Source organism: Athene cunicularia (genome assembly GCF_003259725.1).
Source record: "Athene cunicularia isolate RWA chromosome 2 unlocalized genomic scaffold, athCun1 chr2_part1, whole genome shotgun sequence".
In the NCBI taxonomy this organism is placed as follows: domain Eukaryota; kingdom Metazoa; phylum Chordata; class Aves; order Strigiformes; family Strigidae; genus Athene; species Athene cunicularia.
The window spans coordinates 33180589-33199208 of NW_020799095.1; the positions used below are offsets into that span (position 1 = coordinate 33180589).

The 18620-nt window shown below is 38.4% G+C and overlaps 1 protein-coding gene across 8 annotated transcripts in view; it reads left to right on the forward strand.

The window, feature by feature from the left end:
- Window positions 1-17936, forward strand: part of MLLT10 (MLLT10, histone lysine methyltransferase DOT1L cofactor) — a 127223-nt gene extending 109287 nt beyond the window's left edge. For 4 of the 8 annotated variants that reach the window (XM_026841950.1, XM_026841949.1, XM_026841954.1 and 1 more), the window contains 7 exons: window positions 3977-4134; window positions 6061-6249; window positions 6629-6717; window positions 6843-7204; window positions 13088-13190; window positions 13952-14164; window positions 16291-17936. In XM_026841950.1, the coding sequence (XP_026697751.1) occupies window positions 3977-4134; window positions 6061-6249; window positions 6629-6717; window positions 6843-7204; window positions 13088-13190; window positions 13952-14164; window positions 16291-16359 (1183 nt within the window). In that variant the 3' untranslated portion in view covers window positions 16360-17936. Of the gene's footprint in view, window positions 1-3976; window positions 4135-6060; window positions 6250-6628; window positions 6718-6842; window positions 7205-7499; window positions 11021-13087; window positions 13191-13951; window positions 14165-16290 lie in introns of those variants that run through there. The other 4 variants (XM_026841952.1, XM_026841951.1, XM_026841953.1 and 1 more) reach the window with 4 other exon arrangements.
- Window positions 17937-18620: the final 684 nt, after the last annotated feature.

Sequence of the window (18620 nt, forward strand, 5' to 3'; positions counted from 1 at the left end):
GGGAAGTACATTCTGTGTTCTGCTGCAATTCACCTCTACTACAGAAGTTTGACATAAGAATTCCACTGGAATTGTATCCCATTATTTTGTCTTAAAATACTTGCTGTTAAAATGTCAATGTTGTGTTTTAAATAATTCAGTAATTTTTTGGGTGTATTTTAAGTGAATCTTTGTTTTTAAAGGGCTTCATTTTCCATACTGGATCCCATATGAATTAAATTTTGTAGTGTTATTACTGTATTTTTGTACTTAGGAACTAACCGTGGGGATTTTATCTTGAAGAGGATTTTAGGATATCTGAAAATAGGTAGTTACATAGATACAGCATTGTAACAATTAATTTGATGTTACAGCATGTGTTTATTACAGTAATTTATAATAAATATCTCCAAATTAGATAATTTAATGTACATGCCTGGTGTTGTTGATCTTGTATTATGTTCCTTAATTAATCAAAAGACTTCTTGTCAGATGGGGTGAGAATATCCATTATTATACTTAGGTGTTATTACCTAGTCATGAACTAGCTTTTAAGCTTTTCAATACATGTTGCTTCTAAAACAATAAATAGAGCATTTACAAATTAGTTTATATCGTGTTGTCAGTATAAATACGTACATTTACATTAGCATATAAATTCTTATAAAAATAAGGAGTGTGTCTCTATATGTACAGACAAATAAGAGAATTTTGCAAATGGAAATGCTCAACAATTTGGAAATTCCAGGAGTTTTGATTATGTATTAAGTAATCCTCTTAAACATATGTGTTGTGGTAATTACAAGTTTTAATGTGTTCTTAGTTAATATGCAAAGGCCTGATCTTTGGACAATTTGCAGTAGGTCATATTTGTGTTCAGGCTGTCTTTAGGTAGAATATTTGGGAGGGTAAGCTTACACTCCATAGAAGTATCGTATCTATGTTCAGTGTATTTATAGTCCAGTACTTACAAGATGGTCAAATTTCAGCTGTGTTTTGGTGGGGATGGCCAAGAGCTGTATGATACACCTCAGTCCACAGTTGCAGAGCTTCCTGCAGCGTATGGAAGGTGTAGCACTTTGCAAAGAGCAGATCACTGCCAAGCAAAAGCTGAGTTGTTCAAAAACAAGCAAAAAAATAGGACGGGGAGGGAAGGGGAGAGATCACTGCTGTATTTCCAGAATTGAAAGATGCAAAAACTTAGTCTGAAATACCTACCATGGAAAAAATTTAGAAAACTTACCCATTCAATTAAGTTAAATAATCAGCAAATTTCACACCCAGTTAGTGTGATAAGAAACATCACACGTATGTCAATGTTTCTAAAATGTGTAGGCAACTCTCCACCTCGCCCAGATAAATAAGTAACCGATTACTTAAAATATGGTTTATAGTGAATAAAAAACTAACTTCAGAAATCTGCTGTCTGAAAACTTTGCAACTCTGAATGTTACGTGCTTTATATATTAAAATTATTTTTCTGCAAGTTCTGACTCTGTTCCCTTTGAAGCTTATGAGATACATAAATAACACACTTCTCCGGAAGAACCATGTAATTTTCAAATAGTTGCTTAAAATAAAAACACTTGCAGAAACAATTGTTTGCTGTTGATGACGCAGCTGATTGCAGCTCTAGAGAAGACATATGTGACTCATGAGCTGTATGGTCATTTCAAATTCATATTGTTATATCTTTGTACCACTATGTAACCGCAGTGTTTGATGCTTAAGCTGTCATATTTAAAATTTTAATATATATGAGAAATATAAATATACCTGGTATATGTGAGCTGTTTCCGTTTTGCAGAGGAATTGCTGCTTTTCCCAAGGTAGCACTTAAACTTTTTTTTGGCCTATACTTCACTATAGATTTAAAAATGTGTTATGTAATACCTTCATTGAAATATGTATGTATGCCTATATCTAAATGCAGTATTGCTTACAATTAATACTATAAGAATATGAATAACTGTATCCCAAACTTAAACAAAAACCAGCTGTGAAAGTAAGCAAGGTATGAAATATGAAACAAGGGATTCCCTTCTCAGTGATGGCATCAGACCTGCACGTACAGCACATTTATAATCCTGTTGGAAACTATTATCAAATACTATTTGGAGTAAGGATTCCATTCTAGTATGCAGGAACGGTATCATGTCTAATAGATGAGGTAGGGGTTTAGCTGGAAGACGATGGATTGACTAATGTTGCAATACACAGAATCTAGATTCTCTTTTTTGTTTTCTCCTTCTGTACAGGCTTCCAGTGAAGGATTACAGGGGTTATACAAACAGTCATGTGTTGCTTTGTTTCCACCTTTGTGAAATAGATAGGAAACAGTCCTAAGCCCAACAAGAATTTTCTTGGTGATCTATAATTCAAAATGTGTAATCTGTAAGAGTAGCGTTATGCACCCTTCAAAAGCATGCATACAGAGAATGTAGTTACTAGGGGGCTTGTGTCGTTTTCTGTATTTGTTTTCTGGCTTTGCCTTTTTAAAAAAAATTTTGTTTTCTTAAGGTGCGTTGTTTGTGTGGAGCATAGTACATCTGTTCAGAATGTTTCTGCATAAACCTTCTTTCTTATCACTCGGGCACATTGTGTAAACAACTAGTTTTAAGGTTGTTTTTTGCTGTGTCTGTGCTGAACTGTTAAATGCTGTTGAGTTGTCATCTCTTGTCAGAAAACACTACCTTGGTTACCCATTCATCAGGGCTTTTTGTTTTAACAAGTGTTTTTCTTCTTTCGTCCTGTATGCAAAAGAGAAATAATTTATAAATACTTACAGAACTCTGAAGTCACCTACTTGAAACCTTTTCGCTTTGCTCTGGTGCCTACAAAATGCTTGACAGTCATTAGGTAGCTAATGTGCTGTGACCACTGCTTATTACGCTAATCATAATTAACACACTGATTTCCTGAGCTCTATGTGTTGTCCTGTACTGGGACTGTGGTGGTCTTATTGGCAAGTTTTCACTGCATGTAGAACAGCATGGCTGTGATCTTGTGATGGCACCAATAGTTATTACTTAGTTATTAATAGCTAGTATAGAAGAATCTGAATTTGAGTTCACTGGAGTTGATTTAAAAAAACAAAACAAAACCAAACACACACCAACAACAAACCAAACCACCAAGCAGCTTTTAGTGGGGCTTTGGTATTGATCCTGTATGAGGAATGGGACCATGCACATATGAGGCCAGAATCCCATCAGAAATACACTGAGAATCTGGTTTTGCTCACAGGTTAAATTTTGCAATCCAGTGCAAAAGAAGCCTCCTCATAGGACCTGTGGGGTACCCAGCTTTCTGTGGCCGTGTGCTGAATATTTAATTTTCTCCTGAATGAGAAAAGACATGTGGCAAAGGGATTATTCTTTGAACTAAGTGTGATCATGAGTAAAAAAGGAAGTATATTAAGTGTGCACAGGACAGGCAGACTTTCATTTCATCCCTTGTGAAATAATATTTTCACATAGTTCCTAAAAAATCTGGTTTAACATGATTCTTTTTAGAACAAGTTAGGCAGTGGAATTACATGGCCTTTCTATGTGGAAGTACCATTACTGTGCTGACTTTAAGAAATTGGTTTTATTTTCTCAGTTTTCTCTAGGAAAAGTTTGAAGATTTCTGTTTATTTTGAAAGACAGGTGCTCTGTATATCCATATACAATGGTTTCCTGATGTAGAAGTATGTGTTGTATAATTTAATACAATGCTGTTTGTCAGTTGGGTATTATGTTGGTTCATATGCAAAAAGAGGTTATGTGCTTTCTCAGTATAAATTCTGACACTGTGAAATATTACATCTTTCTTTTATTAAAGCCTTGGCAGTGAGTACCAGGAGTTCTTAGTGATTTTGATGAATTAACTTAGTCTTGGAAGTGTAAGATATGTAGGTGCTAAGGGCTGGTATAAGGTAAGAAGCTTCAGCAGCCTTTTACTAATATGTTTCCTGCTATCCTTTTCTCTGAACAATAAATTGCAATATTTTCAACAGATCCCCTGTAAGCAGCTTGCAGATTCGCTATGATCAATCAGGGAACAGTTGTGGGGAAAACTTGCCCCCAGTAGCAGCCAGCATAGAACAGCTTCTGGAGAGGCAGTGGAGTGAAGGACAACAGTTTTTATTAGAGCAAGGCACCCCTAGTGACAGTAAGTACTCACATTCTGTTTATTACTGCTTTTGTTAACGGTGTTATTCAGAACTGCCATTCAGTGCTTGTCCAAGATTTTTGAAAAACTTATTTTCTGCTGTCAACAGAAATGTAACTGTAGTGTATAATGGTCACATAGTTTTTAATGCAGCACATGGCTTCAGTAGATTACAAAAGAGTTCTCTATAATTATCTACATTTTTATGGATGGGGAAATTGTGTCATGCAAGAGGAAGTGACTTGCAGATCCAGCTGGTCGGTTGCAGAGTTTGGAAATTCATTCTGGACTCTTAGATCCATTGCTGTAAATAGTATAGCACAGTTCCCCAGTTTGCTTTACATCGTGTGATACAAATTGGCAAAATTTTTATTGTTATATTTTTCATTTAAAAAATCTAAACTGCCTACTTCCGTTGCTGTTTTAAAATAATATTTACAAATGTTAGGCAGGTGTCCTACTGGGCTTTCATATCCTTATTATGAGCAAGCAAATCAGTATTTCCTCAAGTTATGTTTAATAGAGTGGAATAGTCTGAGAATGGATATGTTAAAAGTGTAATTGATGAGTAGATCACTTGGATCTCCATATTCAACAATATATCAGTATCAAAGACAATGATTAAATGCATTAAATTTTTTTTTTTAAATACCAGGTTAGGGTTTGTATTATACTTTATTGAACATATTATTCTTCTCGTTGGTAGTGCAAAGTGGTATCTAGTTGGTATTTTTATGAATGGTATCCTGACAAAAATGCTAATTGTGAGGAAATTCATGCAGGGATAATCCTTTAAACATGATAGCTGGAGGACAGGTTTAGCTAAGTCTTATTGCATCTCATTTGGACTCACTGAGGGTTCCTTTGTATGTTCTTGAAGAGGAGGGATAAAAGCTAAATCCTTGGGAAATGACCAGATGTGCCTATACCAGTAGACTTATGTCTGTAGTAGGCCCAGAGGTCATGTTAAACAAATACAATTTAGAATTTTAAAAAAAATGGCTATCCCTGTGGCTTTACAGTCACACTCTAGTACTAGTTGGGAAATCCAAGTTCTGAAACCAAATCGGAGTTTGAGAAAACTGCTTGGTGAAAATCAGGGTAGTACAGAAGATGATGCCCTTTTTCTGAGGGGAAAAAAAAAAAAAAAAAGAAAAAAAAAGAAAAAAGAAAAAAAAGAAAAAAGGGGTGGTAACTGCAGTGCTCACACAGTGCTCCCTGCTGGGTGATTTGTAGATCGCGGCTCAAAGCAAATGAGCGCTCCTGTTCCCAGCAAGGTGTGTCGTGGTAACTTCATGCTGGATTACATTTTTTCATTGTTTCAGTAAGTTTATGATTCACTGTACAAAGCATTAAAGCAGAAAATAGCCCTTTTCAGAAACTTGCTTGTTTTTACATAAATGTTGTTGGTTGGCTGTATTGTTAGTTGAATGCATATTTGTCAAACCTTTTCTGTTTTGATAATGCTTAAAATTTCCAATACTGCAGCTGAAATAGGTTTGGTGGGGTTTTTTTTAGATTATTTTTTTTCCCCAACTATGCAATTCACCTGGTGCTACTAAAGTAATACTATTTTTATATTCTGGTTTGCGGATAAGTTGTCATATACTGCCGTTTGCTTAAAATGAATGTCAGCTCTAATGATGCAACTTTACCTGTATTTAACCCAGAGTGTAGATATATTGCAAAATTACTATCACATGCTATGTACTTTTTTCTTCACTTCAAATTGCACAAAATTGATTCTAAACCTTTTCACTTAAAGCCAAATTTCTGTAATGTATCTCTCAGTAATAATTTTATTGATATTTTCACATATGATTTAATGCTAGTCTTAAATTATAATACAGAATTTAAAAAAAAATGAAGATGTCATTGAATCTTTGAATGTGGTTATGAAAGATAACATATGCATTTTAACCTTAGTTTTAGGAATGCTTAAGTCATTACACCAACTTCAAGTTGAAAATAGGCGGTTAGAAGAGCAGATAAAGAATCTGACTGCTAAGAAGGAACGGCTTCAGCTACTCAATGCACAGCTCTCGGTGCCCTTTCCAACAATAACTTCAAATCCTAGCCCTTCTCATCAAGTACATGCCTTTCCAGCACAAGCAGGTAAGCAAAGGAGAATATTAAAGTGTCAAAGTAATTTGAACACGTATTTACATGAAATCTTTCATCCATGTATGCCATTGAAGGGAGATGTGTATGCATGTAGGATGAATATAGACTAAGTATTTGTTGATGTGTTTAAAAGTCAGTTGGAAGATTTATATGAACCATTAATACTTGTTTCAGTGCAGTTTCTTTTTTACTTCAATCTGGAGCCCATCTGTTTGAATCTATTGATTCACCAATTATTTTACTATTCAGCAGTGATTTTAAGGTTGACTTTGTTTTCTGTGTTTGACATTATTTTGAAATAATTATTCTGAATCTTTTTACATGTTACAGAAATTTAACCACTGTGTGTTTTTTGAAATAATTACTTTAGCACCTAGCACTGATTCCTTGAACAGCAGTAAAAGCCCTCATCTGGGAAACAGTTTTTTACCGGACAATTCTCTCCCTGTATTAAATCAGGTAATTTTTATTTGTCTTTTCTAAACTTAAATTTGTTATAAGTTAACTCATCATAGTCCTTGTATTGTGCTGTTAGGTGAAATTTTATGCAGCTGAGGGGGTTTTGTTGTTTGTTTTTACACCAGGAGATAACCTCCAGCGGACAAAGCACCAGCAGTTCATCAGCTCTTTCCACTCCACCACCTGCTGGGCAGAGTCCAGCTCAGCAAGGCTCAGGAGTCACAGGAGTTCAACAGGTCAATGGTGTGACAGTGGGGGCACTAGCTAGTGGTATGCAGACTGTAACCTCCACCATTCCTGCAGTGCCTGGTGTGGGTGGAATAATTGGAGCGCTGCCAGCCAGCCAGCTGGCAATCAATGGAATTGTAGGGGCTTTAAATGGGGTAATTCAGACCCCAGCAACAATATCACAGAACCCTTCTCCTCTCACCCATGCAACCGTGCCACCCAATGCAACGCATCCTCTGCCAACCACGTTAAATAACAGGTAAGAATTTGCTGATTTTATGTTTTTCCTAATAGGGCCTGCTGTGCTTCAGTTTAGATATATTTTTTTAAACTGTCTTATTCAAAAGGTACTGTTAAACTAGCTTCTGCTCCTGATCTGTGAATGAAAGCAAGAAGGCATTTAATGGAAGCACGAATATTCAAGTTAAAGAAAACATGGTTTCTATTTAGGTTTTGGGAATCCTAGTGTCCATTTATTCCTGTTTTTTAATCAAGCTACATTCCCAAACAAATGTAATAATGTAAATGTGCTTCAACTCTTTTTTTTTTTTAAGTTCAGAAAAGAATGTTCTTTATCCTGCCAATTGTTCTTCCAGGATTAAAGGAGCACTGGAAAAGCTACCATTTGTTGCAGTGAGAAGGGGGGAGGGGGAGAAGGAGAACACTATACGGTCATGCAATTAAAGATGTAATAGGCACAACTAACCAGAGTAGTAATACAGTTGCATGGTGGTTTTAGATCTTTACATCTGACTCCAAAGTCAACAAAATTACTTTTTCAAGTGGTGTTCTTAAGGAATTTTAAATGGATAAAAAGATCCATGCTTGAGTATTTGTAACAGCCCTTCCCCAAAACCAGGTATCCTCAGTAGCATAGACTGCTGCTCCTTGGGCTGCAAGGCAAATGGGTAACAAAAGGAGACAGCTGCTTTCCAGGAAGGGGAAGGGGCTGCTTAGTCTGGAAGTATTTTGTGTTAGAGCAGAGCCTGGGCTAACTCATTCTCCCTGCTCCCCTTCCCCCACCCCTTGTACTGTCCTTCGCTTAGGAAGGAGAATTAGGAAGAACTACGGTTCTGTGTAGAAAGAAATGCTTGCAACAGGGAGTACATTACTTGTCTTTAAGTAGAGTTTATTTTTGGAGATGATGGTGGATTACCCATCAAAATGGCCTGTGTGATTGGAATGATGCAAGGGATCCCTAGTTTTTTAGCTTCTTTTTCCAGCTGCTTTCCCCACTGTTTGTTTGGCAGCTCCTGAATATTTGAGTGCCATATCAACCTGTGGTACTCCTTCAATAGGCTCATAAAACCTGATACTTTTCCAGTGTATCCATTTGTCTTGATGTGCTATTATATTGTTACTGAGGGGGTTATATTTTTTCATAGTTTATATCCTATATGAACGTAACAGTTTATAGGTTAAACAAAAGTGGTTTTGTTAATGCAAAATTATCTTATTTCTTGAGTATCAGAGGTCTGCTGAAAACACAAGGATTTTGTTTTACTATCCCCAAAAGTGTGAGGAGGAGTGAAAAATACTAGACAAAATCAGTAATATTAACTAGTTGTATAATACTTTCCACTTTTAGGTAATGCCAAAATATACTGGTCATGCTGCTGGTTTCTCATATGAATTTGTTAATACACAGATGATTTATTTCTGACTCTTTATATTGCAGAAGTTCTTTTTTATATATCCATTTTAACTGCTGTAACTCCTGAGTGTGTAGCCTAGTAGTAGACTACTCCAGTTTACGCAAAATACTGCAACTATTATCCTGTTTATAAGCTCTCATTCTAACTTCTAGCATAGTCTGGAATACTCCATTGATTCCCTATTTTCTGCTACAACAAGCTTATGATGTGCCAGCATTTCCATTTCTCTATTTCCATTCTTAGGTGATCTTTCTGCACTGCTTCCTCAATACTACAGATTTAAAATTTTATATTAAAATTTAAAAGTGCACTTTTCAAACAATTCTCTGCTTTATTGAGCTCATCCAGATGATTTGCTGGGCCCCCTTTCTTTTGATGTGTTTCACAGTTGCCCCCATTTTCTGTGAGTTTTCAGTATTTCTAGTTGTATATTTAGAAGAAAAACGTTCAGGCCAAGTAAGCACTAATGCTAATTAGTGCTAGTGTGGTTTTAGTAATAACACACACATTCCTCATTCCTGCTTCTTCCATTACAAATGCTTCAGTGAAAAATATGAAAAAACTTTTACTGGAACCAAGTTGTGAAGAGGCTCTGGGATGACTCTGAATGAAGGAAAAAAGAAAAGAAAGGAAAAGGGGGGGGAAAAAAAAGAGAAAAAAAACCCAACTATTTTCCACTGAGATCATTGGTTCTGAAACTATATGGGACACCATTTGTTCCTGCCATTCTTAAGTTCAGTGATGTTTCAGTGGCAAGTAGTTGTCTATTTATTTAACGTTCTCTAGGTATCACTACTCTTTGAACTGCCTAAGTGGGAAGGTTAAATCGTAACAAACAGGCAGGCATGGAGGTTTGCTACCATGCTATTGTGAGCTTTCCAAACCTGGTTAGATCCACAGGGTGGTGATTGAGTTTGGAGGCTGTTTAAATCAGTATTCACAAAACGGTGGAAAGCCACATGAGAACTCATCCCTGCTTTCTCACTTTTGTGTATTGTTCTGTAATTAAAAGACTTCCCAGATGTTCCTGTAAGTTGCTACTTACAGTGACTTCCCAGGCTTCAGAATCTGTTCGAACAGTTCATGTGAGAAAGAGCTGGATTATTCACCAATATGTGAAGGCTTCTTTATGCGTATTGTCCCTATTCATGGGAGCTCTTTAACTGTGGGATGTAGGGAGGTGAGAAAACACTGATTTGCACGCTGCTGTTTGGGAGAGTTTCAAATTGTAGGTAAAAGAGCCTACATTCATTTGGCAGAAAAAAGTACTCGATGCTTTTCTGGGAAAAAGAAAGATGGCTTAATACAGATTGCTAGCAACTGGGAGATTAAGTGATTTGAGGAAAAAGATAAGATTGCTTCTTTACATTCTCACAACCAGAGGAGACTGTAGGACGGAGAATTTCAGACTGATCGTATACCTTTTAATGAGAAGCTGAAAAGGATTAAATTTACATTCCAAGCTGACCTGGTTTAGAGAAAGCTCTGTGGTGAAGTCCAGTGAACTGTCTCTTCTGGGAAGCTTGGGAGCTGCAGCGTTTTGTCTTCTGCAGTTAGGTTTTGTTTCTAGACACTTAGATCTCAGCTGTTGGCTGAGGGTATTTTCTTTTGAGTGCCAATGCAGAGCAAGGGAGGAGGGCAGAGCAGATAGAGAAGGGAGAACAACAGCAGAAAAACAAAGAAGTGCAAAAGTAAAACATGATATAGGAAAAAGAAAGAATGGGATAAAAGAATGAAAAAACAGCAGAGAAGATTCATTCCAGCATAGAAGAGTACAGAAAATGGGAGGTTAAAAGAGAAGAAGGAAATGATGGTAATTAGTCAAACTGAAGGTACTTATTTTTTGCAGTTGTTATAAATATTTTTGATACAATTCAATTTAAAGCTGTTTGAAGGAATTTCAATTAACTGATGAGTGTCATCTTTTGAATGTCAAACACATGCGCAGTTTTACCCTATGTTAGACCTGAGCTTTGCTGTTGTAGCACAGGAGGAAGATTGAGGAGTTTTCTTGGGTAGGTGAAGTGTCATCTCTGCTTTCATCAACAATCAAACATTGCTAGCAGTTAGTGGGGAATAAATAGAATGGTGTTATCCATTTGTGTTCTGTCATGTTAAATCCCTGGTGTGTGTGTGTGTGTGTGTGTGTGTGCGTGCGCGCACTTGGAATACTATGTGTAGCTCTGATTATGCAGTTTCAGAAAAGGATATAATACAAGGGAAAAACCAAGCAAGAATAAGCAGAGGCAGAACAGCTTTCACAGGACAGAGTCCATAGAATTGGCTTATTGGCTAGGGAAAAAGACCTTTGATAAGAGGTTTGAGAACCAGGAGAGTGGTAGAAGTGATAGTAAGGAATGTGAAGTAGATGGTGGGAAATCATAGAATTAGCTTGGAAAAGACCTTTAAAATCGAGTCTGACCCAAGTGCAGGACCCAGCACTCAGCCTTGTTGAATCTCATACTGTTGGCCTCGACCCATCAATGCAGCCTGTCCAGATTCCGAGGGTGCACTCAATCCCCTCATCCGTATCATTGATAAAGGTGTTAAACAGGAGTGGCCCCAATACTGAGACCTGGGGGACACCACTCGTGACCGGCCGCCAGCTGGATTTAACTCCGTTCACCACAACTCTCTGGGCCTGGCCATTCAGCCAGTTTTTTACCCAGCGAAGTGTGTGCCCATCCAAGCCATGAACAGCCAGTTTCTCCAGGAGAATGCTGTGGGGAAACTGTCAAAGGCTTTACTGAAGTCCAGGTAGACAATATCCACAGCCTTTCCTTCATCCACTAAGTGGGTCACCTTGTCATAGAAGGAGATCAGGCTAGTCAGGACCTGCCTTTCATAAACACAGGCTGGATAGGCTTTATCGCCTTCTTGTCCTGTATGTGCCACATGATGGCACTCAAGATGATCTGGTCCATAACTTTGCCTGGCATGGAGGTCAGACTGACAGGCCTGTAGTTCCCTGAATCCTCCTTCCAGCCCTTCTTGTAGATGGGCATCACATTTGCTAACTCCCAGTCAGCTGGGACCTCCCTGGTTAGCCAGGACAGCTGGTAAATGATGGGAAGTGGCTTGGTGGGTACTTCTAGCAGCTCCATCAGTACCCTGGGATGGATGCCATCCAGCCCCATGGACTTCCCATAGACATAGATTTCCCATTTCCCCATAGGAAATAATAAGTGCAGCCCAGCACGTTTCCCTTGGCATTGAGACCATCCAGTGAAGTATGAAACAAAGTTTGTATGTTGCTTGCCCTGTCCCAGCAGTAGAGAATACTGATGGTATGGGTATTTTCATACTGGCTGACTAATACAAAGTAAATGTAAAAGTAATCATGGAGCCAGGCTACAGTGTGCTAGCTACTGTAGAAAGGTGAGAGAAATATTATGTCCCTAAATGACTGTAACCTAACTATGTGGATTTGTGGCTGATTTAATTCCTTACTACCAATCAGAGCTAGCACTCCTTCCAGCCCGCTGGCCATCCTGCGCACACCTTCTGGCTGGTACTAGTGCTTGTGCATTCATGCAATAACCTCATCTACATGAACAGATAATCTTTCAGGGTGTTTTGTATTGGCTTCGGTTTCAGCTTAGTTTCCAGGAGATGCAGCTCATTGTGCAAGAGCCAGTGCAAGGGGAGGGGACAGAAATGTGCAGCTGAAAGGGAAATACTTAACCTTTCAATAGCAGAGTAAACCTATCATGAAACTACACCTTAATAATTCAGTGGGTGTTTTAAACTAGTAAAAGCAAACACTGGTACCGAAAGAGTAAATCCAGCTGTCTTCCTGGTCCTTTGTTCCCAAACCCGCTGTTGTTCATGCTGTTGGTCTTGCAGTGAACTGGCATAGCTGAAGAAACCTTTATTTCCAGACCAGTTGTCAGCTGGAGCAGTTTCCTGCCCAATTTCCTAAATAGCTGCAGAAAATTTTATGTAGGCATGAAAATAAGGACGGGGAACTAAGTAGCAGGCAAGTGCAGAGGCAGCCTGCTTCATTCCATCAGCTGGGCTCGCTTCAAGGCTGGGTGTGTTCACAAAATTGCAGACACGGTACAGGCAAATAGTGATAGACTTGATTATAGCAAAGGATGAGAATTGAAAGAAAACCAAGACAGAGTAAAGGCTAGTTAACCAAGTATTAGACGTTAGCGAGAGCTGTCTTACAATATAAAATCCGGCCTTTCTGTATAAAGTATTTGAAAAAATGTAAATGGTAATTATCTGAGTTTAAAATAACATGCATGTAGACGACTTACGTACAGGCAAGATGTTGTTGCTCAGCATAAATAAGACTGGGGATGGTGGTGTAATGTCTAGGTATCAAAAAATGCAACCGGACAATGTGCAGTCAGAAATGCTAAGTAGGCACTCTCTAGTTATATACATATTTTTTGTTTGTTTCAATGGAAAGCCGAAGTAAAAAGTTCCCTTCCTATACTTTCATGTAAACTACAGTATTAACCTGTCAAACCCTACAGTGCCTCGGGACTAGGATTACTTCCTGACCAGCAGAGACAACTTCTACTCCATCAACAGCACCAGCAATTTCAGCAATTACTAAGTACCCAGCAACTCACATCAGTAAGTTTTCCAGTTAATTATTGTTTATTCCTCTATTGTATTCCAAGGCATGGATAAACTCCTCAGCCTAATATAAATACTAGAAATGTGTTTAACTTCATATTACAGGTTTTGATAATCTTTTAGTTTTTCAGTTACTTTGACCTTTTTGGATGATAGTCATACTAAATCACAGGATATTATTGGGCTGTACATGTTGCTAGAAGAATCGTTCCTTAGTGCCTTCAGTCTCATTTCGTCACCTGTGGACATGGTGGCTTGTCTCCCTCAGCATCAGCCCTGGGCAGCAGAGTTGGGACCACATATGAATTCTAATACCCTCAGCTATTCTTAGATTCCACTAGGACTTTAGCAAAAGATTTTTGGGTATCATTTTGTGAGCTGTCTTTGCTCTGCCTTGCAGTATTCATATCGACCATTAGGTAACTGACAATTATTTGTATTGTTAATTGAGTGGTTCAGTACTTTGACAAACATGGTTTGATATTCTTCTCAGCTGTGTTTCTTCTGATAGAGGCCTGATGAAGCCAACTGGCTTAGCTGAACTTCTGCTGAGCTATTGATTTCAGGAAATTTTATGGGTGCTTTCTTCCCTTTCCCAGAGTCTTGTGGAACTTCATTAGTGTGACCTAAATTAGCTGGGAATTAGGTTAGGGGTTGCACTGGCTGGAGACTTGGGTAAGCAAGAAGCCAAGGAGGAGCTATTTTTTCAGTAACAAATTCTTGATCTTCTTCCCCCCCCCCCTTCCTCCTCCCTCAAGGAACAACATCAAGCCCTTTTGTATCAGTTAGTACAGCAGCAACATCACCACCACCAACACCATCAGTCTGAAGTACAGCAATTGCAGATTACTGGAGGAGCACAGATACCTATAAACAACTTACTTTCAGGCACACAGGCCTCACCACTTAATGCAGCTACTACCAACCCATTCCTTACAATTCATGGAGATAATGCAGCTCAGAAGGTGACAGTAAGTATATTTCTCACCTCATTTTCAATGTAGTACCTCCATGAGGTAACTAAAAGATAAGTAGCAAGTTATGTGCCTGTATACACAACTCAAGGATGGTAGATTCTTTCTTTATTTTTCTGGAGCCTTGGGCTGCACTTAATGAGGTTCAGAACTCTGTTAACTTGTAGTCACTTACACCTAACTTGTCTATTGCATGCTCTTGCTTCCCTGGATCAGGACCACAATCCAGTGACCCTGGATTTGCCTTCCTCTTGTAGTGATAACTGCAGCCCTAGTCCTCCTCACCCCACCCTCTTCCCCAACTCTGTGTCCATTGTTTTGTAGCTCATTCTTTTATCATCTTCCTTGAAGAGTTTGTCTGGGCCAGGACTCGGGCACTGTGGAGCTGCAGAGATTAGTTGATGACTTCAGACATGAGGAGCCCATTGCTGGGAAGGTGAAATGTATTAGCAGAGTGGGCTGCATCTGTGTCTTGGTTCTGGGAGGATGAGGCTGTACACTGGGAGGCTGAGTGATGCCTTTGCTTGGTGGAGTAGTAAAATCTTTCCTAGACAGATAAGGAAACAAGACACATTTTTCCACCAAAGAGAGTCAGAGAATAGACTTCATTTTCTAAGGTCATACAATTAAGATAAGAAAGGATGAAGGGAAGGAGCATGTGGAACTTGTAAAATGAAGGGTGAGTAGAGCAGGAAGACAGAAGTTCTAGTATTCCTTGAACAAGACATCAAGCGGCAGAGGTAGTAAAAAAAAAAAAAGGGAAGCTTGTCTGCAACAGCAGGCAGGAAAAGTTTGGGGCTAGATATTGGTCTCTTCTCTGCTCCCCACCTCCAAAGTGTCCAGCTGCTTTAGGGGCACAGTGGTGACGAAGGACTCAAGCAGCTGGGCTTTTGTGGTACTTCCCAAACATAAGGTGAGACACAAAACACACGATAAGGAGTTTTCAAGACAGTTTCCTAGAAACAGCCCCCTCCCATTCAAAAATCTGAGCCTTTACTTTTATTAAGCTCTACGCATGGTCCTTGTCACTTCTTTGGTCTGTTGTGATGTTGCAACCAGACTGCAAACTGCAGGGCTCCAAGCAAGATCATGTGCTCTCCTGGTCCCCGACTGTCAGAGCAGAAGCGCTGTAACAGGGGCTTGCTCAGTGCTTTGCCTTCATTTAGACACATTCACAATTTGTTCTAGTATGTTTAAAATGTATCTCCCTTTATTTTCTAAAAATTAGTAGTGAATGAAATCGAGGCCCTATATTTGGCTTGCCTCAGAACAAACTATTCTGTATGTGACCTTATTTAGAATTCTTTGAAATGGTTATTACTAGCTTTGGACAGTGTGACTGGGCAGCACTAGTATGTTATACCAATCTGCTGTTACAGTTTTAGTTTTTGTTCTAATAACAGTTAGCTGTAAACAATTCCAGGAAATCTCAGAACATACTTTGAACAAAACCCTTAGAAATAAATTTCTTCTGAAATGGCTTTTTTTTTAATGAAAAGGTTAGAATTAAGACAGATTGCATTGGATTATTGAACTACTTTAATCCAAAAATAATTTAAAAAAAATTATCTATTTGCCCAAAGTTTGAATGTTTTTATCTCATTTCCTGTTGGAACAGGTTTTTGACATTTCTGAATGCTCAGTGAAGGAGATGAGGTTTTTGCAGTACTTGCAGGAAACGTTTTGTAGCAATTTATGAAAGAAAAATAATCATGGTAGGCAAAATGCAAGTTGTATTTCTGTTCTGATGGAGAAGTGTAGAATTCAGCCCTCACCAGTGAGTAAAATGTAGCAGAGGTAGCCTGGTATTTTGTCTTGACCATCATGTGCTTCTAAGGAGAGACCAGCAGCTAGGAACAGTAAATCTTGTTGATATGCAAACAGAAGCAATATTGGTGTTTTCTAATGCTAGCTCTGATGACCTTAGTATGATTTGTGTCAGTGTAGGACTACTCCTTTAATTGTTCTTTCCTTTCCCCCTTTTTATTCTACAATACATGATAATTCTTTACAATGCAAAAGTTACTATTCAGATAGCTCTAGTAAATGTACCTCAACTGCTTTGTCATTTGTATGAATTTAATTTTACGTAACTCTGTATTTTATAATCTGATTTTTAGAAGTATTTTCTCTTACACAGAGGCTCAATGATAAAACTGGACCAGTTGCGTCAGAGAAGAGTTGACATTTGAATGATACTTGAGAACTGCATGTCCTGCTGTTATAGCACTTCATCTGTCTGCAAACTGCAGTTTTCCTTTCTGCAGATTGAAGAAATGCAACAAGGAACTCTTCCTGCACAGCAAAAGGTTAAAAATTGTCATTAGGATATTTTTGGTAGGCTTTCATTTGCCTTCTTGTTGCACTAAAATGGATGTACTTTTTAATGTTTCAGACTGTGAAGTAGATAAAACCCTGCAAACCCCAGTTATTGGGTCAAGACGATGGTACTAAGTACAGATTCAACTATAGAAAAACATACACTTGACTCTTCAGTCCTAATCTTCTAAATTTAAAGGCTAGTAAACTTTGTGCAGTCATGCATTACTTAGGTTTCAGAGCGGTAGTTTTAACAACCAACCCAACCCCAGCCCTAGCCAGTCTTACCTTCTGCTGCAGTTGCAATATATCCTTTTAGACTAAGCTTGTAATGGCAGCCAGGACTTGCTGTTTGTTGTTTCATTTTTACACATCTGTTTTGAAATCTGACTCATAAGGGAATCCATTTCTGAACTTTTTATTCCTTTAAATTCCTGTTGTTATGTAGAGGGAGTTTTTCCTGATTATGAATTACAGTATGAATCCAAAGTTTATTAATTTTGGTGTAGGTTTTAGAGTTCTGAGGTTTTTAAAGGAACCATTTTGGTTCCAGTGACAAAGTTTTCTTCCCAGCTGAGAAGGCCACACTTGGAAGAAGTACGTGTAGTGTTTGGCCTAAACCAAGTGCCTGTTGCTACCTCCGTTTTGTTGAAATGGCTGCAAACAGCTGATCATGCACTAGATGTGTCCTTGTTAGCAGCGGGAATATTCTGTGTTGCACCAGCAGCCTTGTTGCTCTGCCTTTACTAGAGGTGTTTATACCACTGTAGATCGCTCAGGCAGATTGTTACCTGGGTCAGTTTTCACTAATAAATTACCAAAAAAGTGAGTTACTATTTCCCACTAAAATTTACCAGTGGTTGAAACGGGTGAACTTGTGTTACAACACTTCCGACAGTAGCTGGTTTCATGGCGTGAGTCTATGCAGTATGGTGAAGGATAGTTTAAATGGGGGTAATGACCACTAACCAATGTTAAGGTGGGAATTATTAGAGGAAGAGACCCAGCTGTAATTAGACCTCCACTGTGTACTTATTTGGAAGAACATGTTAATTCTGCAATATGTTTCTTAGTTAAACATTGCACAGTTCTTACCTCATTTCTGTAAATAAAGTTTTGTGAATCTGTTTTGTATTGTGAAGAATTCATAAGAAAACATTGATATTTTGATTTGTAATATTTCTAATTAGTAGATATAATTGAAAAAGTAAAAATAATTTATTTTTATATGTTCTGGGGAATTTTTTTAAAATGTCACAAATCACTTTTGTAGATACTTTACAAAAGTAAACCAGTGGTTTATTTTACTTACTCAACCCACTGGTGGATATTCTGTAACAATTTGTACAAAAGGTAAGATGGAAATGTGCTGTTATTTTGACTAGATGTAAAATTCCAAGTGTATGAAAAGATATGTACAAAGCTTTTGTTAATAAACTTTAATAATGTTTATAGTGGTATACTGCTTGGGGGAGTGTGAGTTGTGTAGAACAACAGAATGTTTCTATTAACCTCACGTGACAGGAAGGATTTCAGTTGTACGCAACTGCTAAAATGTATTACAACCAATTTTTAAAAAATGTTTCTCATGTAAATTTTTGCTTTCAGGAGCCCCTGATGCAGCTGCAATACTGTCCAGGGACACTTTTGCTTACTGGACCCGAGTGGCCAGTTGCAGCCCTGTGCTGTAGTCTGATGTCAGTTTTTTGCTTTCATCCTTCAAAGAGAAATTACTGTGAAATGGAAGAAGGAGGAGCGAGCTGCTGCTCTAATGGCCCCAGTTCATTTTGAAATGATGTGGTGAGAGCACTGCAGAGAGGGGACGGGTTCTTTATCTACATTGTGCCTGGGTTGAGGTGATTGAGGCTTTTGGTTGTTGCTGTAAAATCAGCTCAATGTTTTTCCCAGGAATTGTGCTTACTGTCTGTGGAGGGGTTGGCAGATGCACAGCTGAACTCCTGGTCTTTTATTTCCCAGGCACTGAGGAGGAACTTGACCCTTCCCTTACTATCACTTGAAGATACAGCGTGAGTTTTGGGGTAGTGCGGGTTTTGGCAGACAAGGGCTGCGTTATGGCTTCCTCAGGATTTTTAGCTCCTTGCTAGTCCAGTGCAGGCTCAGGCTGAGACTCACC